At 40.0% G+C, this 27,609-nt stretch overlaps 1 protein-coding gene across 6 annotated transcripts in view; it reads right to left on the reverse strand.

Annotated features, from left to right (window-relative positions):
• Positions 1-27,609, reverse strand: part of CEP192 (centrosomal protein 192) — a 128,461-nt gene that overhangs the window by 37,704 nt on the left and 63,148 nt on the right. For all 6 annotated transcript variants that reach the window (XR_003902329.1, XM_029921290.1, XM_029921288.1 and 3 more), the window contains 11 exons: positions 14,030-14,198; positions 10,685-11,606; positions 9,340-9,488; positions 7,575-7,805; positions 3,595-3,720; positions 3,226-3,369; positions 3,035-3,098; positions 2,256-2,395; positions 2,061-2,153; positions 1,453-1,571; positions 371-547 (listed from right to left, as the gene is read on the reverse strand). Coding sequence is in view for 5 of the 6 variants with exons in the window: in XM_029921290.1 (XP_029777150.1) it covers positions 371-547; positions 1,453-1,571; positions 2,061-2,153; positions 2,256-2,395; positions 3,035-3,098; positions 3,226-3,369; positions 3,595-3,720; positions 7,575-7,805; positions 9,340-9,488; positions 10,685-11,606; positions 14,030-14,198 (2,334 nt within the window). In the remaining variant the exon portion in view is untranslated. The remainder of the gene's footprint in view (positions 1-370; positions 548-1,452; positions 1,572-2,060; positions 2,154-2,255; positions 2,396-3,034; positions 3,099-3,225; positions 3,370-3,594; positions 3,721-7,574; positions 7,806-9,339; positions 9,489-10,684; positions 11,607-14,029; positions 14,199-27,609) is intronic.

A 27,609-nucleotide genomic window follows, 5' to 3' on the forward strand; every position in this document is an offset into this window, starting at 1 on the left:
GGTACAAAGTATTCACATTCAACTACCTGTAAACTCCTTAAGCAGAATGCAAAGTGTCTGATTATTTTTCTTCCTATCTTTCCATAGGGCTTTCCAGAGACGGAACTAAGAAACTCGTAACTGACTAAATTTGATAATCAGCAGAGAATTCAAGAAAGAGCTTAAGAAAATTGAAACCTATTTTTCTGGATTGCAGAGGTGAAAAGTTTGATTAAAACATCGGAATTCATGATAGGAAGATTAAGAAACACAGGATAACTTTATTTCAACTCTAAAAACATTACCATGGCCATAATTATCAGAGTGGAGAGTACCGCTAGGTGATGACTGCAGAATCTTCGTGCTCACGAGCTGTTACATGCATACTTACTGAATTCTACCAAGAGGGACACCCCCCCAGGCCAGAAACTGCTTGTTGGACAAAATCGACGGAACATCTGAGCAGCAATATCCAGGCATTTGAGATTTATTTCTGGAAGAAACTACTTCGCCTTTTAACATCACTTCATACTGTGGTCCAAAAGGTTGCACAAATATCTTCAAAATCCTAACAAAGAAAACCATCTAAGTTGAATGTCCACAATTCAATTCTTTTGGCAATTCTACTGGCAACTATTCCCCACAGGCTTCCTTTACCCAAGAGTCTGAACTGGGTGCTGAGAATGCAAATTCCCACCCTTCCAGCTTATATTCCAGAGAGGAATACAGACCAGGAAAGAGACTGTCACAATGCCACTTACACAATGGGAGACGGGAAGTTCCTGGAGCCACAGGAATACTACTGACTACTATTTACGAGGAGTTTGGGAACAGTTAGAGAAAGCTTCCAGATGAAAGAGGTAATCCAGGGAGGCTGGGGGCAGCCGTTCCAGACACAAGGGTTGACATCTGTGCAGGCCAGCTCTTTTCTGGAAGGTCACAGTAGCAGACTGAGCACACGAAGGCATTCCATAACCAGGCAGGGGACAGGCCATGTGTGTCTCAGGAGTGCATGCTTCTAAGCTGTGTTTACCAAGCAAATTCAAATACTAATGACAATGATCCTCTGACCACCGTCAGGTAATAGTCACTTATGATTTAGGTGCCAAAAAGTCCTAGCCTGGAGAAAAGAGGGAGGGGGAAGGATCTTAAACTATCAATAACTGGTAATGGTTTCCTTGGAAAGAAAAAACAAGTTAATGAGAAACATCAAGACTAACATTTTATTACTTTTGTCAGAATACATTTGAAAATAGTCATTTCTAGTTTTTAGTTGGTTGGTTTAAAAGAAGAGTTTTAGTACACAAAAAGAAGAAAATCTGAGGCTCACAGAGGTTAAACAGAGCTATACTGTCTATCAAATGAGATGAAACATGTCCTAGATCACTCAGGCTGTGCACTGAAGCACATCTAAGTAAGTGGCTGTTTTCAGAGAAGAATAAAAACTTGTCATTATACATAAATTTATATTACCTTTCCTCACAGGCTTTGGGGTCCTTTGGAGTAAACGTAACTAAAACTTCATGTTCTTCTCCAGGTTTAAGGAATAGATTCTCTGGATCCACTGAAAAGTGACTTCCTTGGTCTGGGATCTAAATATTTATACAATTATAACTAAATACTGACTTACGCTATTATGGCTTTTACTCAGTTACTCTCATTTCTCATTTACGCAGACAGGAAATGCCTTCTGCCTTGTCCGGCACTGCCCCGCCTTGTCATATTCTCCTGGAAGGGCCACTTCCTCTTCCATAACAAACTTCAACTCCCACCCCTTCCCTATTTCCTATCACTAACACCCTCTTACTCACCCACATGTCTCAGAAATGTCTACATATGTGATCTGTCTCCACAGGATAACATACACATTTTTCAGGAACTAATCTAGAACTCGGTTCTAACACACAAAACATCAGATGTTAAAGTGTCCCATCATCTACTTCATACGAGTGTAGCCCCCGCTTATGGTGAGCACTCTGGTCTCTGCCAAGGTGGGCAGCGCAGCCACGTTCACAGGTCAGGACATGCAGTCTCACAATGTAAGGAAATACTCTGCACAGCACTCTTACACAAATTCTTACCTTGATATCCAAGTAAACATCAATATTCCCTGCATTTTTCAGAGGTAAGTGCTGCTTTGTTGAAGAGGCTGCACTGGCAAACAAGTGCATAGTCTAAAGAATGGAATAAAACCAACATTTTAAATAATGTCCCAATTAGAATGAAATCAACCTGAACATAAAATCATGGTAGAGAGAAAAAAGGGTTTAGGGTACCTGTAAGTCTTTTGGAGCATGTATCCTAGCAATTCCTGTTCTTGCTTGAAGACCAATACTTTTAATGACTGGTGTAGGGTTTGGGCTGTCAACTTCTATATCAACTCTTGCCAAGAACTCTTCTGCTGAGCCTAAAATCTCTACAAAAGTTCATTCTTTTAATTCAAACACCAGACAATTACTCAATTCTAAATGTTGTATGTGGTCCAACACTATGCCCTCCGGGATCCCAAGAAATCCTAAGCAAGATGATTTTTTTTAAGGTTTATGTATTTTGAGACAGAGAGAGAGAGAGAGAGAGAGAGAGAGAGAGAGAATGTCAGAAGCAGGTTCCACACTGTCCATACAGAGCCTGATGTGGGGCCTGAACTCACAAACCATGAGAACATGAGCTGAGCTGCAGCCAAGAATCAGATGCTTAACCGCCTGAGCCACCCAGGAGCCCCAACAAAATGATTTTTTGAAGAATTCCTATTTGAAGAGAAATAGAAATTAGTGGAGGAGAAAGAAGAAAAGGAAAGAAAACATCCAACTGGTAGATGTGATAAAATCAGCAAACAGAAAAGATCCCAAAAGGTTTTCAGTGATACTTGCCGGGGTCAACCACAATTACACGGATATGACCCCAAACAGCATGCTCCCTGCCCCATTTTTAAAACAACATATTTGACCAATGACCCAAAGCATTCACATTCACTGATGGAAGAAACATGCCTGACTTTGCAGTTTACTTTGCTACAGAGAAAGGCAATTCCCCCCAAAAACATAAACATGAATACCTGAAGAAGTGATCGGTTTCTTTGGACTATGGAAAAGAACCCAAGTTATCAGAAATTCTGGATCCTGTAAAATGAAATAGAATTTAATTTACACTAACATTAAGATTTTAAGTCTTAGTAAAAGATAAGTAACTTGGAAACTTCACTCCGTCTTTAATTCTAAGCCACTTCCTCCGGCCCAGCCAGCTCACCTGCCCGTCGTAACTGGCAGGCATCGTGTGGGTGACCACGGAAGGCGCCGCCAGCCGTGCAGTCACATCAGCGTACGGAGCTGCTTTCAGAGAAGCACGGACGGGTGCCGTGGAAAATGTGAAGCAGCGCCAGGCTATGGCGTTCTGTTCAGAGACAGAAGAATCAGTCTCAGTAAGGCCGATTCAGAAATAGAACAGGCTCAGTCAAGGCACGAGTGCAATTTTCCTGTGATGTTAAATTTGCTAACTGAATTGTTAACAAAAAAACTTTACTTCCATAAGAAAAATTAACCAAGAATGGTATTAGCGGTGTCTACAATTCCAAATCAACGTGTTCTGTGAAGCTTCTTACTGTACGTTAGTACTTACAGCATTAATAACAAGTCTGATTGGCACCGTGGCATGAGTCTTGTTTATCAATTTTAATGGCAAAGCTTTCCAGCCTCCATAAGTCAAGTCACCAAAATCAAGAACATCTTTTTTTTCTGTTTCTACCTAATGATGAAAGAAAAGACTAATTTATAAAAAGCCATATATTAATAAATATCACAGCTTACATTCATGTCACTGCTCTTTCCAGCTACAAATAGTCTGCATTGAATGCAAACTTACCTAAGTATTCCCAGGTTGTTTTACAATTGCTATTTTCTACAAAAATAAATGTTAAGTTCTTTTTTTGAGGTAGTCTATGTACCCAAATATACTACAGAACAAAGTAATATGTATGCTGTTGATACTTTAAAAAAGATTGTCAGATATTAGGACAAACTGACAATTTTATAAAATATACAAGCCTCCCTTCAATGAGTTACTATGAGCTCTATAATTTTAACTTCTCAATTCCCTTCAAGATAATATGTTGGAATTTTCAGATTAAGTCCAAATTTCTGACAAAACTAAAAATGTTTAAAATGATACCAAAACAGGCATATCAGAAGTTTAAAACAAGTGCCTACGAGCAACCTACCACAGAGCTCTCTCACACGTACACATAGAAGTGCTGGATATTTAACACACACGTCAATCTCTTCGCCTGGCCAAATAAAATAGGAGATCAAAACCAGACTGGCAAATGGGAGCTGACTTCCATGGTGGTCCATGAAGGTCTGGGATCGACCCACTCCCAGAGGTGGTGGAACTTCAGCACCCTCCTAAAAACAGGAAGTAGGACCCTGAACTTGTGGGCATGGTGAGGCTAGAATTGAATCTGAACTCCCTGCATCAAGTACAGAAAGCAAAGAAGCACGCTTTTATGAAAAGGAAACTGGAAAGCCTTGTTCACATGTCTGAGGGAAGCTTGTCCAGCAATGGGCGGGTGTTAGAAGAGCGTTCGCAAGGAAGTGAGACCCCAGGCCCAGGCCAGGCCAGGCCAGGCATGAGAGCTCCAAGCTGAATCAGTGCAGCCGTTCAGGCCCCGAGCAGTGGTACAAAGTGCTCTCCTCAGACACTGAAAAACGAGGACACACGGAATTTTTAGAGCAAAGAGCAGCCTTCATGATGGAGCTCACATTTAAAAAATTTTAAATATCACTTAAAAAATTAGAAACTACATGAAGAAAGTAATTAGGGAGACCTGGCAGAAAAATTAGCACCTGAAGAATTAGAAATAATCTGAAATTAACTATAAAATAAGTACATTTTAAATATAGATAACAGAGACCATGAAAAAGGTAAAAACAAAAGATTCAAGAAATAGTGGTGAGCAAAAAACAAGACCGTAAAAGAGCATGATCAATCTGTTAAAAAATGTTTAATGTTAAACCACTTGGGACTAAAATAGCAAAAGATATTACGGAAGGAAAAGATCAATATTAAAATGACTGCAGCTTTTTGTGTAGTTTGGGCTCCTGACTAATTTTAGACCTCAGTAACCAATTATAATGAGAAGGGAACAGAAATGTGTAACTTCCAATTTAATGCAGATGCAAGAGAATTGTTACTTTAAAAAGGAACAATTTCACTTAGAAGATAAAATTATCCTCAGTCTGTGCACACATAACAACAGAGTTCAGAATACCCATGACAAAAATCAATAGAGTCATGAGAAACAGACAAATCTATAAACACCTCTCTCAAAGGCGAAAAGACTAAATACATAGAAATATTAGTAATAATACAGAAGAGAGTAACAAAGTAGAGGTAAAGGACATATAAAAAAGAATTCTGCACCTAAGAGAAATTAGAGTCATTCTTCTCAAGCACACAAGAAACATTAACATAAATTGAATTCATACTAAACTACAAAATCTCTCTCTCCTTTTCCCCCTCCTCAACCCATATCCTGACTCCAAGGTGGGGCATGCAATAGGGAGAGGCAGCTGAACATTCCCAAAACGTGTGGAAACCATAAGTGTACTTCAAAGTGCGTAACAATCCAATTTCTCCATGAGAAAATCAAAAACCTTCTTTGGCCAGACTTATCACATAAATCTTTTTTTTTTAATATTTTTTAATGTTTATTTCATTTTGAGAGAGACTGACAGAGCAGGAGTGAAGGAGGAGCAGAGAGAGAGGGGACACAGAATCTGAACCGCTCCAGGTTCTGAGCTGTCAGCACAGAGCCCAAAGCGGACCTTGAACCCACGAACCACGAGATCATGACCCAAGCTGAAGTCAGCCTCTTAACCAACTGAGCCACCCAGGCGCCCCGAGACTTATTACACATCTTTAATGATATGAATGAAATAGCTAGCTGACTATGGTCATTGGATTTGGTATGCACAAATGTAAGACAATATTTTGAAAACCCCATATATTTAGAAATACTGCTATTTCCACTTTCTATTTGAATTGGTAGTTCAAACAACTATTACTTGCGCCCCTACTATTTGCCAAGCACTATTTTGGAAGCGAACAAAAGAAACACATGTCCTGGCCTCCAAATAGCTTACACTCTAATGGGAGCAAGGAGGACCAGACAATAAATGGGTAAACGTTTAGTACGTCAATGTTGAAAATGATAAGCAGATAAATAAAGTGGACAAAAGGGAGGTGGGCATGCAGGGGTGAGGGAACAGGTGGGGACTGCCATCCCATCAACAGTGAGAGAGCACGCAGTGTGTGGAAGAAGTACTCCAGGCAGAAAACAACTGTACACAAACTCTGATCATCAGCGCTGGTGGCTTCTTCACCACTAGAGACCCTGTCTGAGTGGTCTTCCAGCACCCACGAAGCTTAGTCTTCATGTGCATCCAAACTGACATCAATACAGTTTTTAAATCCATATGTGATGTGGTTACTGAAAGTTATTCCAAGCTGAAACACTCATTCATGTAACATAAGGCAGCTGTTTGTATTTTCCCTATACACATATATTCAAGATTTCCCCTATCTAACAACCTCCTGTATTCTTTCTTAAAGTGATATTTAAAAGGTTAATATATACAATCCAATGTGTGTTTACATACCAGCAGGGATAATCAATGATCTCATTACATTTCTTAGTCTCCTTTAAAACAAACAACCCAATATGTCTAGTGACTTTTCAGAACATCCCAAACACCCACATCTAGCAAACAGAACTGCATTTCTGTAAAATAGAAATTATTTTAATTTTTTTAATGTTTATTTATTTTTGAGAGAGAGAGACAATGTGAGCAGGGGAGAAACAGAGAGAGAGGGAGACACAGAATCTGAAGCAGGCCCTAGGCTCTAGGCTCTGTCAGCACAGAGCCCAACGCAGGGCTCGAACTCATAAACCGTAAGATCATGATCTGAGCTGAAGTCAGACACTTAACAAACTGAGCCACCCCAGCACCCGAGTAATTTTTTTAATGTTTTTTTAAAAGTTATTTATTTATATTGAGAGACAGAGACTGCACGAATGGGGAGGGGCAGAGAGGGAGAGAGAATCCCAACCAGGTTCCCCACTGCCAGTACAGAGCCTGATGCGGGGCTCAAACCCACAAAGCCCTGAGATCATGAACTGAGCCAAAACCAAGAGTCAAATGCTTTACTGACTGAGCCACCCAGATGCCCCATTATTTATTTTTGAGAGAGAGACAGAGAGAGAGAGAAAGAGGAGAGAGAGAAAGCAGGTGAGGGGCAGAGAGAGAGGGAGAGAGGATCTGAAGCAGACTATGCTGACAGCAGAGAGCCCAGCACAGAGCTCAAACTCACGAACCATGTGATCATGACCTGAGCCAAAGTTGGATACCCAACCGACTGAGCCACCAGGAGCCCCAACAGAAATAGCTTTAAATTCTAAAATAAGTAGATTAACAACTAATGGTTAGCTTGAAAGTGGCACACTTACCTACATATTCATTTCTCCCAAACATTACCTCTAAGGGTTAAACAGGCTTCATTCAAATGCCAGGCATGACAAAGACCCGCTTACAAGTAGTTACCTCAATCACAGGGGTCTCAGCAACAGCTGTGAGGACGACTCTGCTTGCCAAGGCTTCTGCTTGTGCTTTGGTCTCAGCATCTGCTAAAAATGGCCAATAAGCAACACGGAATATACATCTGAAAATCCCAGGATCAGATGGTATGAAAAGTACTTTTATCTCTTCTGTGGCATGAGGTCTTATGATGACTTTATTCTTGAAAACTAAACAAGGATATGCTGAAAGGTCCACCTTAAAAAAAAAAAAAAGAGGCACACGGTTCATTAAGAAATGGCTTCACGTTAAAAATCAAGAATCAGAATCAACTAGTTTAAGATCCCTTTTTTTCCTAGTCACTCAAACTACCAAATCGAGAAATTTACCTATTTCAAAATTCCTAAGGTTTAGAACCCATTATCTATAAAGTACAATTAGTCAAAATTATGAAGACTTACAAAGAGAAGTTGACTGAGGGTCCCCTAGTCCGTTTTAAAGCAAACAAGCAATCTATAACTTCACTTCCACTGAAAGAGCCGCTGGAAAAGGCAGCACTCTGGCGCCCTGCACATCACCCAGGGACATTAGACTGACTTCTAAGGTCCTGATCAGGTTGCCAAGTTCATGATTATGACTCATTCCAAACCCTCCCTTCACACTATACATGAGGGCATTCTTTCCCACTCCCACATCCAGAGGCAACACTACTTCACTACTTCCTACAGGCCCGTCAAAGGGCCTCCAAGCTTACCTCCTACCCTTAACACTTTCCTGCAGTCACATGCTTTCCATCTAACCTCAGGTTCAGAGGGAACCGCTGGGAAAAGTGAAGGGGGAGAATAGACACAATCTTTTTTTTTTTTTAATGTTTATTTGTTTTTGAGAGAGACAGAGAAGCAGAGAGAGGGGGAGACAAAATCAGAAGCAGGCTCCAAGCTCTGAGCTGTTAGCAGAGCCCGACATGGTGCTCAAACCCATGAATCATAGGATCACGGACCTGAGCCGAAGTCAGATGCTTAACTGACTGAGCCATCCGGGTGCCCCAGGCACTAGCTTGTTTTGCAGGTAACTAAGGTTGATTACCAGGAGGTAAGAGGGAAAGTAAACTCATCCACCAACGTTCCTCTGCAAGTAGTAGTCGCAAAACCAGGACACCCCAAAATCGGGGCTGCTGACTGCACTTCTTACCTTCCTGCTCAGTCATGTCGACAGGGTCACTGTAATCGTGAAAGGAGATTTAGAGTACCTACTCCAGCACCTCTAACTGAGCACGTGAGAGACCTCTGCTGTTAAGGGTCAATGGCATTTCAAAAGATCAGGTAAAAACATGATCAGATAAATTAGTCAAAAAGATTACACTTATTGAATGAAGATACAGGTCCCAAGAGTAACTTGTTTTTTGACAAATGATAGTAACTTATATTCAATCACATTTAACAAAACCAACAAACAGCAGAAATCCAAGTTTCTGGTGGTTTGAACAGAACTAAAAGCATATTTATGTGGTTTTATGAATAAATAGCAATGAAATATAATGATAAATAAATAACTGCTAGAAACTAAGAACCACAATCACATTTCACTTCTCAATAGAAGTACTACAAGAAAAGAAGGTGTTAAGAAAAAGATATAATTTTATTCTTTATCTTTGGGATGATTCTGTGAAGGCATACAAAGGTGAGGGGGGGACAGACTTCCCAGTATAGAAGGAAATATTAGAGAAAGGAGAGATCCAGCATTAATCATAATGCAATTGCTAAGTGACAGGAGAAAGACACAGGAAGCTTACCTTTTCACCATTAACATTAATGGTGAGAACCCCAATGCTGACCTGTAGCCAGCGCTCAGTTGGGTTAAGTATACTAAGGTGGGTCTGTGAAGCAATGCCAACACAGCAAGCATGAGGAAACTTCAGCTCCTCGGGTATTCTGACCTTCCCTGGGTAAAGATAAAGCATGGTCAAACGTAAGCGATATCAAACATCTGATTCAAAGAATAACTGGTTAAACAGCAATTTTTATATAAGAATACCTATTTACACCCAAGAGCTACAGTATGAGGTGCTCTGGGTCTTTAGGAGTCCTGGACATTGTATAAGCCTCGGCCCAGGCAAAGCATTTTTGCCTGCTGTATGCAGCCCAGGAAGAACAAGTACAACTAATCAAACCCACAATTTATAGCTAATCAACTCTTCAATGTTACTGCCTATTAGTAACCTCTTCCTTTTTTCTGCCACAAATATAAGCCACTACCTAACCTAGTAAGACACAATACAGGGTTCAAACTTTCAAGGTTTGCACAACTGCTCAGATTTTTAATAAGACCAGGTCTTTTCAGCATCCTTATGCAATAACTTTGGAACTTCCTTGAAAAGAACAGGGAGGGGTAGAAAAGACAACACCCCCGTGGCTGTGTGTACTGTGTCAGGGAACACACAGCACCCAACTCTGCTTAGAGTGACTGTCTCTGTAAAGAATCCAGGAGCAGTTCAGCCACTGCAGATAAAGTGGAAGGGTACTGTCTTTCACAACTGTTATCCCCCGAAAGACTTTGAAAAGTGGAAGGAGGGGTGCCTGGATGGCTCAGTCAGTTGGGTGTCCAACTTCAACTCAGGTCATGATCTCATGGTTTGTGAATGTAAGCCCCATGTCGGGCTCTGTGCTGACAGCTCAGAGCCTGGAGCCTGTCTCAGATTTTGTGTCTCCCTGTCTCTCTGCCCCACCTCCACTCACACCGTCTCCCCCTCTCAAAACTAAACAAACATTAAAAAAAAATTTTTTTTTAAGTGGAAGGAGACTCACTCCTCCAGAGAGCTAATTCTGAAGTGGACCGTTCCTTGTTGAAACCATAACAGAAATCCAAGTGCAGAGCACAAGAAAGACAGGAAGACAAAGACATCAGGAATTTCACTTGAATTAAGTATTCGTGCTTTTCTAAGACCATGTTAGAGACCCTTGCACAGAAATATATTATGATCTATGTTCTCAATTTAGGACAAAAGATAAAACTGAAGAGAAATTCAGGCCAACCAGTATCTCCCTGAAACAAATTAGTTTTGTGACCTTGTATGAGAAAACGCAATTTTTCAATAATAACAAGCAACAATTAGCAGTAACAGGGAAAAAGCATCTTACCAAATACTGACGGCGTTCCTGAATCCCATGGTTCAATTCCACAGTCTGTCCCAACAGACTGCATAGGAAAAGGTTTTGCCGTACTTAGAAGATTCTGATTTAAGGCATTAGAATATGGGTTATAAAGAGAAGAGGTACCCAACAATCCAGAGCTGGTATTTTGTCTGAGACAAATTCCCATGGCCACAGAGTTCTGAACATGCTCTCCTGCAACAGCAGAATATGGACAGCTTCCTGAAAATCCACAGACAGTGGCACCGCCAGCGTGGCACTGAGGCACAGCAACATTTCCAGCTGAAGGCAGTGTTCCTAAATAGTGCTGGGCTAAGGGAGCCGTGGTAAAAGAACGTTGAGTCAAGAGTGTAGGAAGTGCGGCAGGCACGTTCTGCATCTCAGGAGCAGAGCCATGAGCCAGGGTGCTGGGAACAGGGGCGCCCTGGTGGCCAGGGGCCGTCCGATGAGGAATCTGGCCACTGACTACACTGCCGGCAGTCAGCATATCTTCAGAGGATACTCTTTCACTTTCGTCCGCAGATGCCTGGTGTGACACAGGGAGGTGTGGCATCACTGACACAGAAGGGTGGGCAAGACGTGTCGTGTTCAGGAGAGCCAGGCCAATCTGTTCCAATTCAGTGGGGTGAGAGGTCAACCCAACTGCATTGGTTTCTGATACATCTCCACTCGTGGAGGAAAGATCTTCACTCAGCCTAAAGTAAGGTTTTACATCTTCAGGTTTGCTTCTCAGAGAAGTCGTTTCTGTCGCATTGTCTGTATCTGAGTCTTTTTGGATAACAGACAATAGTGCTCCATTACTTCTCCTTTGAAATGTACCTTTTGGTCTCAGTTTTTCCATAGCGTGTTCCTCAGATGGAACTGGACTGGCTTGGATAATTGTGGTGCTCAATTCACTGGTGACATCACTCTGTATGTGATTTAAAAAATGTTAAATAATCCGCAAACCATTACAAATTCAAATCATGCTGATATAATCTCAAATAAAAAAGATCTACACAACATTAGCTCTGGAAAAAACAAGCCAACTTTTTGCAGCTGTGAAATGCAAGATTAAAAGTTAGAAAAGTGTGCAGTTATTTCACAGAAATCATTACAAAGAGACTAAAGAGATATATACCAATTATATCTCTGACAAATTTACATAGACAAAGGACCAGAGACAAGTACTTTCAATCAAATTTAAGGGAATGTTTTCCTGGAAACTGTACAATAAAAATCTAAGTAAATTAACACAGGCATTGGAGTGAGGAAACTTTCACGTGATACAGACATGAGGTTAGGAAGAATCAAGGCTCTCCCACTCCCACTGTTCATCTGTACTGCTGTTACGCTTGAAGACACTAATCCTTTTGTTTTTTTTTTAATTTTTTTAACGTTTATTTTTGAGGGATAGAGAGAGACAAAGTGTGAGACGGGGAGGGACAGAGAGAGAGGGAGACACAGAATCTGAAACAGGCTCCAGGCTCTGAGCTGTCAGCATAGTGCAACACAGGACTCAAACCCACAGACTGTGAAATCATGATCTGAGCCGAAGTCAGACGCTTAACTGACTGAGCCACCCAGGTGCCTTGACACTAATCTCTTATTTATTTATTTATTGAGAGAGACAGAGACAGAGAGGGAGGGAGGGAGGGAGGGAGAGAGAGAGAGAGCGCGAGCGAGCACACGCAAGCGAGCATGCATGCACGCACAAGCTGGTGAGGGGCAGAGAGAGAGGAAGACAAAGAATCCCCAAGCAGGCTCCACATTGTCATTGCAGAGCCCAATGCAGGGCTTGATCCCACGAACTGGGAGATCACAACTTGAGCTGAAATCAAGAGTCAGATTTTCAACAGATTGAGTCACCTAGGTGCCCTGATGCTAATTTCTGTGAGCACTAAATCTTTTCTGATGCCTAAGATTATGTGGTTCTGTTTTCTTAAATAAGAAGTAATAGCCACAGTCAATGTTCATATATTCATTTCATTATAAGCCATCACCACAGGAGTGACATCTATAGCTCTGCAGGGTCGACCAACTGGAATTTACATACAAGTTAAGATGCACTTAACCCTCGTTAACTATTCTTGGCCCTAGGTTTGGCAATTTCTCTTAGAACAAACAGATAGAGACATTAACAAACAAAGACTAGGTTTCCTGCCAGACATCATCAACCAATCAATAAAAATAAATTAACAGCCAGTATGTATTTAGTGCTGACTTTTTGATGCCAAGCCCTTTTCTCACATCACTGTCCCTCCTTACAGATGAAGAAACAGGAAGTTATAGTCTATCTCAGGAAGTAGAGGAAAGCCCATCTAACTCCACAATTCATCCCATAATCACAACACTAAGAACATACAGACCCACTATTTAACAGCACCACGAAAAAGACAGTTCTCAAGGATTTGTCCAACATGACGCCATACATACAGTAACTTCAGTGGACATATTTAGTAATGGCTTGGGGGAGGAGGACTGTATTGCAGCAATAGTTATAGTCAGCTCATTAAAAAGCTGAATACTGTAATATTCACAAAACACACACATATATAATACAAATCTAGCTTCTCCCACATAAACCCCTTGGATCCACCTGCTTCTCTCCTACCATCATTGCCACTACCTTAATCCAAGCCCACACCGTCTCTCGCCTGACTGACTACAGCAGCCTTAGGTCGAATCCTCCTGGTTCTAATCTTGCCCCTGTTCAATGCCTCATCCACATTGCTGGTGCCGTGAGCTTTTAAAACACTAACACAGATCTGTCAGTATCTTGCTTAGGAGCCTTCAAACTCCCAAACTTTACATCCAAGACTCTTCATGGTTTGGCCTCTGCCCCTGTCCCCATGTATGATTCAGTGCAGCCGTCTATGTGTCCTCAAATGCCATGTGTACTGCACAACACCATACCTTCCCTCATTTGTCTGTTTCCTCCCTGCCAAGTAATTCTGCAAAATATGGCTTCAATACTTTACTTATCCCTTTGTTAAACCATCAGCAAGTCCAGTCAGATTTGTCATTCCCTCCCTCTGAATTCCACAGCATACCTAGGTGGGTCACAGTGCATTTTATTACAGTATGCCTGGCAAGTGGCCCCTACCAGACCAGAAGCTTTTAGAGGGCAGACACTAAAATACTTGTACACATAGTGCCTACCTAACCTGAGTAGCTGTTTGATCAACACACTCACACACACACACACACACACACACACACACACACACTTACTTATTTTAAAGGTAAAGTAGCAACAGAAATTACACAGGCCTAAACTTCAGTCTGACTCCTACACCAGTAATATGTTAATGGTATTAGTCTTACTTAAGAAGTAACAGAAATAACACCCACCTTGCGGTCCTCAAGGCCGTGATCTGAGGCTGGAGTGGGACAGGTGCTCTCTTGTTCAGACACGTAAGTCAGCCTACTCACACTAGCTTGTGGACACACCAACTGAGACAACTCACTCTCACAGGGAGGCTTCTGATCAGCTGCTGAACCAGAAGATTCTGAAGCACACCTGAAAGGGAGAACAGCTCGTGACTAGAGTTTTCCATCCCCTTATCTAGACTGACAAAAGCCTGCTTGCCTACAAGTTGTTAATCTGTAGTATCTGCCCTAACTGCCATATAAAATAATCATGGATTCTTTTTTGAAAATTTTTTAAATGTTTAATTTTTATGTTTGAGAGAGAGAGAGAGAGAGAGAGAGCGAGCGAGCAGGGGAGGGTCAGAGAAAGAGGGAGACACAGAATGTGAAGACAGGCTCCAGACTCTGAGCTGTCAGCACAGAGCCTGACGCAGGGCTCAAATCCATGAACCGCGAGATCATGAGCTGAGCCAAAGCCGGCGCTCAACCGACTGAGCCACTAAGGCGCCCCGGATTTTTTTTTTACCTTAATTATATAAAATTGTAAATCATATTCCTATTGAATAAAGTACCTAGTAAACTATTGTACAAGAAAAAGGTTGTGGCATTTTCACTAATAAACTTCATATATTGTCACAGAGTAATGTTAGCTATTCATTTGATAAACATTTATTGAATACCTGATACAAAGCAAGAAGCAGTGTTCAAAATTCCTGCCCTCAAAGAACACAGACGAAAAAAAGAATCATGTACATAAGTGCAAAGAAACGGGATCAGTCACACATCGCTGAGGGATATGAAGTGGGACAACTTCTGACCACGCAACTAAGCAACGCCTGTCAAAACCACTCTGACTCAGACATTCTCCACCTAGGAATTAATCCTAAGGGGGGAAAAATGCTATTTATAAAGACTTTGCCAAAAGGGCATGTCATCCTTGAATAAAGGAATCTTAAACATATGGGAGAAATTAGGCTATGGAAATTATGACACAAACACACAGTAAAACACTATGCAGCCATTTTAAATGGCTGTTGAGTACTATCCTTTGACCCAGAAAGATGTTCATTACATTAAACAAAAAAAAGATTAGAGGGGCACCTGGATGGCTCAGTCAGTTAAGTGTCTGACTCTTGATCTCGGCTCAGGTCACGATCTCACAGTTTGTGAGCTCGGCCCTGCATCGAGCTCTGCGCTGACAGTGTGGAGCCTGCCTGGGTTCAATCTCTCTGCCCCTCCTCTGCTCGCACATTTGTTCACGTGTGCTCTCTCTCCCTCAAAATAAATAAATAAAAATTTTAAAACTCATTAAAAAAAAGGAATAAATGTATTTTGGGTGTATTACCTCAAGTAATGAGAAGTAAACTGTAAAAATGCATGGAAATAAAGAGAAAAATTCCAGTTGAGATGTCAACTTCAACGGAATCCCCAAACTGCCAAGGTACCAGCCATATAGAGACACAAAGGTGATTACAGAATTAGAAGAGCTATACCAGCTCTATGGACCTGCTGGAAACTAGTTGGAAGATCAGCTCACAGGAAATGTTAATGAGCAGCAAAACTTATCAAAGTACACTCACCAAAAAAGTGTTGCCATGGAACAGGTGAAAATTTTGAACACATGAATTAAAAAAAATTTTGACCACTATGAATTTAAAAAAAAAAAAATTTAAAGGAATACAAGATGGCAGAAACCAGAAAAAAGAATAAAAATATCCCACTAAAAAAAAAAAATTACACTCATTTTATCATAATAAAAAAGTAAAAGATGACTTCAACAAAAGTAAATGAACACAAAAAGTCTATGTTAGGAGCAACAGAAAGCATAATTGATGCTACAGAAAATCAGTGATGTGGAGGATAAACATTTGAGCAGTTACCCCATAATATAGAGTGAATGTATAAAGAAATGAAAATTAGGAAAAAGAAAATAGTCACAGACGACCAGAGAAGGGAGGGTCAACTAATGGGAAACCGGGGTTCTCAAAAGGAAGAGGGAATGGATGGAAGACAATCAACAACCAAAGGTAACAGGAAGTAAAACTTCCTCAGTTGAAGAAAGAACTGTGTATGCAGAGGTTACCATAACCCAGGAAAACCAACTGAAACTGACACAGGTATTTTGAAGCTGACGAGGGAAAAAGAGAGAAAACTGTAGTAGGAACTTGAAACACAGCTAGAAACCAGGCTAGGACAAAAATGCACACTGTGCAACGGAATACACAGCATGACCACAGTCACGTGACAGAGTACTACGCATCCTAGAGAGCAAGGAGCTGCTGGCACAGGCAACCACAGGATGAACCTCAAAAACATGTTAAGCAGAGGAAGCTAGACACAGAAAAATGTATGATTCCATTAAAATAAAATGCAAGAATAGACAAAACTAAACTATGGTGATATGGATCAGAAAGCTAATGCTGGTGGGGGCAGGGAAGGAAGAGAACTGACTTGAAAAAGGCAAAGTATTGTTAATGGGGGAATGTAAGTGTGCTACATATTTTAGAGGTTGGTGTTTTTTGTTTTTTTTTTTAATTTTTATTAGACAAAGACAGAGTGCATGCATACAAGTGAGGGAGACAAAGAGAATCCCAAGCAAGCACCACACTTAGTGTGGAGTCTGACATAGGGCTTGATCCTACAACCCTGGGATCATGACCCGAGTAGAAATCAAGAGTTGGAAGCTCAACCCACTGAGCCAACCAGGCACCCCGGCAGGCAGGGGGTTGTTTAAATAAGTGCATGTAAGTGTCAGAAACTCAATGAATGAAATCTCTATGATCTGTGTATTTCACTATGTGTTAATTACATCAGTAAAAATATAATACTACGCATACTGTGAAATCCTAAAATTAGGTTAGGAGTGGGCCAAAACTTGGACAATAAGCTTACTAGTAGGCTAAACTGCATACCAAAATGATTCATGGATTCATTTCATGGATTCATTTCAGACTGATCAAGAGATCTCAACCAGTATTTACTCTGGTGGCTATGGCAGCAAAACACGTAGGCTGAGCAACTCAGCAGCACACTGTCACTCTCCTTGCATCTTCCCCAGCAATATTAATTCAGAGGACATGCACCCCCTTCTAAATTGGCCTTTTCTCATCAAGGTCTGTTGTTTTGTCCCAAGCTAAGAGGTGAGGGGGCAGGTGTCTGACTAGTTTACCCATGTGGAGTAAGCATACCAGTTCCATGATCACTTTATTTTTTTTTAATGTTTTTTTTTTAGAAGGGGAGAGAGAGTGCATGCACGAGAGTGCAAACAGGGGAGGGTCAGAGAGAGAGGGAGACAAAGAATCCAAAGCAGGCTCCACGCTCTGAGCTGTCAGGACAGAGCCCGATGCAGGGCTCAAACTCAGAACTGTGACATCATGACCTGAGCTGAAATCAGATGCTCAACCAACTGAACCACCCAGGAGCCCCTCCATGATCACTTTAGAAAGGTAAACATGACACCTTCATTCAAAATATCTGCATATATACCATCTTCATGAGAAACGCTAGTATCTAAGTATATTTCCTATACCTAATAGATAAGTATATTTTCTTAGAAGTATAAGAAAAACAGGGTGAGTCCAAGAGTAAGACCATCTAGCCAGCATTTTGTGTCTGACCAAAGGCAGTGTGAAGTATAAAATAATAATGAAAGTCTTTATAGCTTCTATTAAATGCCTTTATATACAATTTTAGAATATCAAAACCATAGAAAACAAGATGAAATTGGAGAAGTACAAAGGGGGAAGAGACATTGCAGAAAAACACTGTAAGGAATGCAGAGATCAAAGACGTGAAATGCAAACAAGATGAAACAGAAATTAAGAAATAGGCAAATCACAGTGGTGGTGGTGACGTTCCGTATCTTTCATTGTGGTGCTGGTTGTTACATGAATTCATACCTGTGATAAAATGACACTGAATTCTACCCATACATTCACTGGGTGACACCATGCTATAATTATAAGAAATGTAATTACTAGGGGAAACTTAATGAAGGAGACATAGGAATCCTTCTATAGTATCTTTGTAACCTCCTGTCGATCTATAATTTTTCCAAAATAGTAAGTTCTTAAAGAAATGATTAAAGAGGGGCTCCTGGGTGGCTCAGTCAGTTAAGCGACTGACTTCGGCTCAGGTCATGATCTCACGGTTCGTGGGTTCGAGCCCCACGTCAGGCTCTGTGTTGACCGCTAGCTCAGAGCCTGGAGCCTGTCTTCAGATCCTGTGACTCCTTCTCTCTCTGCCCCTCCCCTGCTCATGCTGTCTCGCTCTCAAAAATAAATAAAAACATTACAAAATTTTTTTGGAAAAAACAAATGATTAAAGAGAAAATAAATGCAGATGTCAAGCAAAATAGATCCCACACAGGTATCACTAGAGCTCTGGAGGCAGTAAGGTGATGGAGGAGGACCAATATTTTAACAAGTAATTCAAAAAAAATTTTCCCTTCCATAAATGCTTGAATCCACATATTGAAGGGTATACTGTGTGAGGGGACAAAGTAACCATGAAGAGTCAAGAGAGAGACAGAGAGCCTACTAAAATTAAACTAGACTTGAAAGATAAGGCATCTTTGGCATAGGCTGACAAAAAGATCAAGTCAATTCTGAGACAGAAAGAATTGGGATGCCTCAGATTTCCCTCCTACATTCCACAGCGACAGTAAAGCAATCTCTACAAAAATCTTAAGGGAGGAAGGCATAAGTCAAAGATTTTAAACAAAGCCACACCATGCTTCTATTACAAAAGACATAGGTTAACTATAGAACATAAAAGAGCCTAGGGAGTATTGTTCCCTCCACCCTCTGAGCAAATTACCACAGGACATACTTCAGTTAAGAGAGGAAACACTTAATGGCTAAAAACGAATATATTTAACTACATAATAAAAATTAAACAAGTGTAAGATACCGTGATGAATCAAAATGTAAATGAAATGCGAACAGAGAAATTATGTACCTAAAAAAGAAAAAGCAGAATGGGAAAAAACATTAGAATAAGTTCTCTAATTGTCTCATTGGTCACAGACACTATTATGGGTTGAGTTATTGAGCTGTTTCCAAAAAAAAAAAAAAAAGTATGTTAAAGTCTTAACACCCAGTACTTCAGAATGTGACCTTGTTTGAAAATGGGGTCACTGCAGATGTAATTAAAATAAAGTTGTAGTGGAGTAGACTGAATCCAATGTGAATGGTGTCCTTGTGAGAAGGAACTCTGGACAAAATGGCACAAGATTACCATGTGAATCCAGAGGCACATTTTAGACTAATTCATCTGCAAGCCAATGGATGCCCAGGTATACCCTAAGCTGGAAGAAGTAAGGAAGGATCCTACTCTAAAGGCTTTAGATTAAGGGCTTTTTTTTTTTTTTTTTTTTTTTTTTTTAGTTTTAAGTAATCTCTACACCCAACAGAGGGCTGGAACTCACAATCCCGAGATCAAGAGTTGCATACTCTACCAGCTGAGCAAGCCAAGCACTCCAGCCCCTATAAAAGCTTCAGAGAGAACATGGCCCTGAACTTCCAGCCTTCAGAGTATGAGATACTACCTTTCTATTGTGTGAACCCACCCAGTTTGGGACACTGTTATGGCAGCCATGGGAAACTAACACTGCTGGGACTAAAAAAACATCATTTAAAAGCTGTTAAAACAAGTGCCAGAAGCAGAAGTACATTTAATGGTACAGACAATTTCTGGGGGGAGATAAAGGAGAAAAATCAGTGGATGACATCAATCATGACAAGCCAAGGCCAAAGACCTTGAAATTTGGTTGGGCTTGAATAAATAAGAGGTGGCTGTGTGTATGTATGAAAAACTGTTGCAAGATGAAGTTATAAATAAATAACTGAAACTGGAATGAACTAAGCCCTCCACTGATATTAAGCTCTAGCTTACCCATTCCTTTACAGATGAATATGCAAAACATAATGGAAGCTAGAGAAACACTTAATAGTTAACTTTAAAACTAAATATAATTTCAACCTGTTCAAAAATACTGAAAATTTTGGGGGCACCTGGGTGACTCAATTGGTTGAGTGTCCAACTTCGGCTCAGGTCATGATCTCAAGGCTCGTGAGATAAAGCTCCACGTTGGCCTCTGTGCATATAGCTCAGAGCCTGGAGCCTGCATCAGATTCCGTGTCTCCCTCTCTCTCTCTCTCTGCCCCTCCCTGACTCACTCATTCATTATAGCCACTCTGACCTGTGTGAGGTTGTATCTCAGTGTGATTTTGATTTGTACTTCTCTGATGATGAGTGACGCTGAGCATCGTTTCATGGGTCTGTTGGCCATCTGGATGTCCTCTTTGGAGAAGTGTCTGTTTATGTCTTCTGCCCATTTCTTCACTGGATTATTCGTCTTTTGTATATGGACTTTGGTGAGTTCCTTGTAGAGTTCAGATACTAGCCCTTTATCCAAAATGTCATTTGCAACTATCTTTTCCCATTCTGTCGGTTGCCTATTAGTTTTCTTGATTGCTTACTTTTCAGTGCAGAAGCTTTTTTCTCTTGATGAGGTCCCAATAGTTAATTTTTGGTCTTGATTCCCTTGCCTTCGGGGATGTATCGAGTAGGAAATTGCTGCGGTTGAGGTCAAGGAGGCTGTTTCCTGCTTTCTCCTTGAGGGTTTTGATGGTTTCCTGTCTCACATTCAGGTCCTTCAGCCATTTTGATCTTATTTCTGTTAATGATGTAAGAAAGTGGTCTAGTTTCATTCTCTTACCTGTTGCTATGCAGTTCTCCTAGTACCACCTGTTAAAGAGGCTGGCTTTTTTCCGTTGGATGCTCTTTCCTGCTTTGTCAAATATTAATCTGCCATTAACTTGTGGGTTCAGTTCTGAGCTCTCTATTCTATTCCATCGGTCTATGTGTCTGTTTTTGTGCCAATACCATACTGTCTTGATGATGACAGCTTTGTAGTAGAGGCCAAAGTCTGGGATCGTGATGCCTCCCATTTTAGTTTTCTTCATCAATATTGCTTTGGCGATTTGGAGTCTTTTGTGGTTCCATATGAATTTGAGGATAGTTTGTTCTGGCTTTATGAAGAATGCTGGTGCAATTTTGATGGGGATTGCACTGAATGTGTAGATTGCATTGGGTAATAATGACATTTTAACAATGTTTATTCTTCTGACCCATAAGCATGAAATGTTTTTCCATTTCTTTGTGACTTCTTCAATTTTTTTCATAAGTTTTCTATAGTTTTCATCATACCAGTCTTTTAGATCTTTGGTTAGGTTATTCCTAGGTATTTTATGGGTTTTGGTGCAATCGTGAATGGGATCAGTTTCTTGATTTCTCTTTCTGTTGCTTCATTATTGGTGTACAAAAGGCAACCGATTTTTGTATGTTGATTTTGTACCCTGCGACTTTGCTGAATTCATGGATCAGTTCTAGTGGGCTTCTGGTGAAGTCAGTCGGGTTTTCCATGTGGAGTATCATGTCATCTGTGAAAAGTGAAAGTTTGACTTCATCATTGCCAATTTTGATGCTTTTTATTTCTTTTTGTTGTCTGATGACTGATGCTAGGACTTCCAGCACTATGTTAAACATCAGTGGTGAGAGTGGACATCCCTGACATGTTCCTGATCTCAGGGGGAAAGCTCTCAGTTTTTCACCAGTGAGGATGGTATTAGCTGTTGGCTTTTCATAAATGGCTTTTATGATGTTTAAGTAAGTTCCTTTTATCCCGACTTTCTCAAGGGTTTTTGTTAAAAAAGGATACTGTATTTTGTCAAATGCTTTTTCTGCATCTATTGACAGGATCATATGGTTTTTATCCTTTCTTTTGTTAATGTGATATATCACACTGATGGATTTACAAATAATGAACCAGCCTTGTAACCCAGGAATGAATCCCACTTCATCATGGTGGATAATTCTTTTTATATACTGTTGAATTAGATTTGCTAGTATCTTGTTGAGTACCTTTGCATCTGTATTCATCAAGGATATTGGCCTGTAGTTCTCTTTTTTTTGTTGGGTCTCTGTCTGGTTTGGGAATCAAAGTGATGCTGCCTTCATAGAATGAGTCCAGAAGTTTTCCTTCTATTTCTATTTTTTGGAATAGCTTGAGAAGAATGGGTCTTAACTCTGCCTTAAATGTCTGGTAGAATTCCCCAGGGAAGCCATCACGCCCAAGGCTCTTATTTGTTGGAAGATTTTTGATAACTGATTCAATTTCTTCACTGGTTATGGGTCTGTTCAGATTTTCTATCTCTTCCATTTGAATTTTGGTAGGGCATGTGTATTTTGGAATTTGTCCATTTCTTCTACGTTGTCCAGTTTGTAGGAATATAATTTTTCATAGTATTCCCTGATAATTGTTTGTATTTCTGAGGGATTGGTAGTAATACATTCATTTTCATTTGTGATTTTTGTCTATTTGGGTGCTCTATCTTTTCACTTTGAGAAGCCTGGCTAGAGGCTTATTGATTTTATTTTTGCAAGAAACCAACTCTTGGTTTCATCGATCTGTTCAACTGTTTTTTTGAATTCCATATTGTTTATTTCTGCCCTGATCTAAGTTTCATAGAATTGTGATCTGAAAGTGGGCATGGTATGGTCTCAATTCTTTTATATTTATGCGGGGGGGTTGCTTTATGACCCAGTATTTGATCTATCTTGGATAATGTACAATGTGCCCTTGAGAAGAACATGAATTTCCTAGCCTCAGGATGTAGAATTCTAAATACATCTGTCAAATCCATCTGGTCCAATGTGTCATTCAGGTCCACTGTTTCCTTAATGATTTTCTGTCTAGCTGACCTATCCATTGTTATAAGTGGAGTATTAAAATCCCCTGCAATTAGCACATTCCTATCAATAAGATTGTTTCTATTTGCGATTAAGTGTTTTATGTATTTGGGTGCTCCCAAATTCAGTGCATAACTATTTATAATTGTTAGCTCTTCCTGATGGATAGTTCCTGTAATTAATGTATAATGCCTTTCTTCATCTCTTTTTACTGCTTTTATGTTAAAGTCCAGTTTGTCCAATATAAGTATGGCTACTCCAGCTTTCTCTTGACTTCCAGTCATATGATAGATGTTTCTCCATCCCCTTTCAATCTGAAGGTGTTTTCATGTCTATAAAGAGACTTTTATAGACAGCAAATATATGGATTTTTAAAAATCCATTCTGCTACCCTGTGTCTTTTGATTATAGCATTTAGTCCATTTACATTCAGTGTTCTTCTTAAAAAATATATGGGTTTAGAGTCATTGTGTTCTCTGTTGGGTTTATGCTTATAGTGGTGTCTCTGGTCCCTTGCGTTCCTTGCAACATTTTCCTCATATAGTCCCTCTTAGGAATTCTTGTAGGGCTGGTTTAGTGGTGATGAATTCTTTCAATTTTGGTTTATTTGGGAAAACCTTTATCTCTCCTTCTATTCTAAATGACAGGCTTGCTGGATAAAGAATTCTTGGCTGCATATTTTTTCTGTTCTTCACACTGAAGATTTCCTGCCATTCCGTTCTGGCCTGCTAAATTTCAGCAGACAGGTCTGTAACTACTTTCATAGGTTTCCCTCTGTGTTAGAGCCCTTGTATCCCTAGCTGCTTTCAGAATTCTCTCTTTATCCTTATATTTTGCCAGTTTCACTATGATGTGTCATGCTGAGGGTTGATTCAAGTTATGTCTGAGGGGAGTTCTCTGTGCCTCTTGGATTTCAGTGTGTTTCCTTTCCCAGATTGGAGGAAGTTCTCGGCTATAATTTGATCAAGTATCCCCTTCAGGACCTTTACCTCTTTCTTCTTCAGGAATTCCTGATACGGATACTGTTCCATTTGATTGTATCACTCAGTTCTCGAATTCTCCTTTCATGCTCCTGGGTCAGTGTACCTCTCTTTCTCTCAGCTTCCTCTTTTTCTATAATTGTGTCTTCTAATTGACCTATTCTCCTCTCTGCTTCTTCAATCCGTGTAGTGGCCACCTCCATTTTATATGCACCTCATTTAAAGCATTTTTTAAATTCGTCACAACTATTTTTAAGGTCCACAGTCTTTGTAGCAATAGTTTCTCTCATGTCTTCCATGCCTTTTCAAGCCCAGAGAATTTTATGACAATTGTTCTAAATTCTTGCTCAGTTATGTTGCTTATATCTGTTTTCAGCAATTCTGTAGCTGTAACTTCTTCCTGGAATTTCTTTAGAGGAGAGTTCTTCCATATTGTCATTTTGGCTAGCTTTCTGTCTCCTGTCAGTTTTAAAAGCTTGTTATGCACTCTGCATCTATGAGTATTACTCTATTAAAGGAGGCTCATTGTCCAGGGTGTGTTCGTTCAGGAGATGTTCTTTTAATGGTGTCCCTTGGTCTGTCTTGTTGTGCCTTTGGTTATTTTACTTCTTTACTCATAGTAATATTTGGGACTCCCCACAATGTGTACTTTGGCTTGTTTCTTGAGGTAGCCCTGAAAAGGGAAACAGACAAACACACGGGGAAGAAAAGCACACAAACACACAGACAAATCAAACAAGCAAACCAAAAGGGGAAAAAAGCGGGGGGAAGAAAAACAACAAAAGACAAAGGCCAGTCTAAAAGCATAAAACCAGAAATCCCATCTACAAATAAAAAGCAGGTGGAGGCAGTGCTGATGGAAGAGCACATATAAAGAGAGAAGTGACAGGGCTGAGGAGGAAGCAACATTGAACATTGACCAGGCAGAGAGACTAAAAGAGAGAGAGAAAGAGGAGAATATGGTAGGAAGTGAGGAGGTAAAATACGAAGATAATGTTGCCCAAAGAAACTATAGAGTCTGATTATTCCTGAGAGAGAGAGAGAAGGAAGATAGCCATGGAAATGTAGAATATGCATCAAGAGAATGAATTAAATGTGACTGTTTAAGCAACCCAATGACCAGAGTGCTCAGTTCAATGGAGGGGAAAGATAAGAATGAGATGAGGGAAAAATATATCTGAATGGCAAGAATCAATCTAGAGTTAATCACAGCAATGCATCAGTGTTGGTCTTGTCCCAGGCTCCAGGGGAAAAAAGGCAGCTCTATGGCACAGATGGCGTGGTTTGGTGTAGGCAGGTCTCACCTCCACTGATGTTCTGGGCCACTCCCTTAGGCCCAGCCTTGGTGGTTGTGGGGAGAAAAATGGCTGCACCCCAGTCCCTTATGAACCAAGCGTTGCAACTCACTTTTTTGAGTCAGATCTCCCTGTGCCACAGGTGTAGCCAAGGTTGGCCAAGTTGTATTTCCCAAGCCCTGCCTCATTTCCAGATCTTAGTCCATACATTTTAATGATACTGCCCAAAATGTACTCCCACAGGCTGGGCGACTTCCTAGCCTGCGACTGAGTAGGGGAATAGGGGAGCAGTTTCTCCTGGAGCCGCCTGGGATTGGGGTGCCTAGCCCAAGGAATGTGCCACAACTAGAGAAAGGATCTCTCTTCTATGCCCTGCAATTACCAATGAGATGACAGGATCCCTCTCCATCTCTGGTCGAGGTTTTTCTCTTCTCCAGAGACAGTTCTATGAGCAGTTTCAGCCTCTCTTTCTCTTCCCTTCGTCTCTCTACAGCTTTCCACAAGGGAGCTCCCTCCCCTCCACACCTCTAGGCCCTAATATTGAGAAATTTTTATAATTTCACTGTTTAGGCAAGTTCTTCTGTTAACATCTTTCAATAGAGAAATATATAAAATTTATTTTATAAAGCCATAAAAGGCAAAATTTATAAATTTAATAGTAAACTTCCTATATGGCAGAAAATGCAAGCAAAGTAAAAAGAAAAAAAACTTTTTAAAAGAAAATATTTATTTTTGAAAGAGAGAGAGTGCATGCACTAGCGCAAGCATGGGAGGGGCAGAAAGAGAGGGAGAGAGAATTCCAAGCAGGCTCCTTGCTGTCACAAAGAGCCTGATGTGGGTCTTGAACCCACAAACTGTGAGATCATGACCTGAACCGAAACCAAGAGTCAGATGCTTAACTAACTGAGCCACCCAAGCACTCTGAAATAAAAATCTTAAGAATAGTAACTATAACTCATAACACAAAGGGCTATTCATCTTCCTAATACATCAAGGGCTCCTACAAATGGAGACAAAAAAGACTAAAAATCATGAGAACAATAAGTAACAACCATGAAGTAGATACAAAGTATCTATTCATGTAAATAGGAATATAGCAGAAAAGATGCTCACCACCACTCCTAAAACATATGAAGTAAAGTCATGTTGAAATACTATTTTTTCACCTATCAACATATCAACCATCAGAAAGTTTTATAAACATTCTGTTGATGTAGCTGTGGGAAAACAGGCTCTCTCTTAAAGGTGTTGGTAGGAAGATTAAATCAATACAACCTATATGGAGCTGTTGTACTAACTTAAACATGAAAATGAATGCAAATACTCTTTTATCCAATAACCTCATTTCTAGGCATGTATACTACACCTCTATTTCACATTACTGAAATGACTATAAATATAGATGACACTTGCATAACAAAGTAATTTTGTATAGCAAAACATTAAAAAGTACATAAAGGACTCTATATTGAGTATAAAAAGTGATGACAACAAGAATATATATTCATATTTGGTTATGCATGCATAAAGATACACTAGATACCTAAGCAACTAATAGGTAGGGAACTAGGGATTGGGGAACTAGGCAGACAAGGAACACAGCAATGAAGGGAAGTATAAACAGGTGCACGAATACGTCTACACATAACTACATATACATACATTTCACAAAGCAATAAATTTACATTCTTCAAAAATTATACATGCACATATACCTATATATGTATATAATGCATATTATGGCACTTTCAAAAAATTAAACTTTATTAAAAGAATTTTTTTTAATGTTTATTTTTGAGAGAGAGACAGAGCATAAGCAGGGCAGGGGTGGGGAAGGCAGACAGACAGGGAGACACAGAATCCAGAGCAGGTTCCAGGCTCTGAGCAGTCAATACAGAGCCTGGACGCAGGGCTCCAACCCACATATTGTGAGATCATGACCCTGAGCTGAAGTTGGATGCTTAACCACTGAGCCATCCAGGCAGCCCTCAAAAATTACATTTTAAAATGTTCTTACAACTTGATGGTTAAATTAACTTGAGTTAAAAAAAAACCTATGAAATATTACGATTCTTCTTCTAACCCTTGAAAAAATATTTGTCAATCTTATTAGTATTAAAAAGTCAAATTAACACAAGATAACTAAATCCAAAACTTTAAGCTATTTAAAATGCTGATAAGAAAACAGTGAGATGGATACTTTGATCATGCACTGATGGAGAGAATGCAAGTCTTAAGACCTATTCAGAAAATAATTCACTAATAATTTCCTGACCAAGTAATTTCACTTCTAGAGATCTATCCTTAAGAAATCAGTCAAAACATAGAAGAAAAATTTAAGGGCAAAGTTGTTCATCTTTGTATCATTAAAATGGCAAACAAACAATAAAATTAAATGGCAAGACACAGGAAAATGTCATAGTATCTACCACTATCCACCAGAGGCATCAAATAATCCATGCCTGATTCATTGTGCAGACTGTAACATTACTACTTTCCTCTTAAATACAAAGAATTATTGTAATTAGTGAAT

The sequence above is a fragment of the Suricata suricatta genome, chromosome 14 (assembly GCF_006229205.1).
Source record: "Suricata suricatta isolate VVHF042 chromosome 14, meerkat_22Aug2017_6uvM2_HiC, whole genome shotgun sequence".
Taxonomy (NCBI): domain Eukaryota; kingdom Metazoa; phylum Chordata; class Mammalia; order Carnivora; family Herpestidae; genus Suricata; species Suricata suricatta.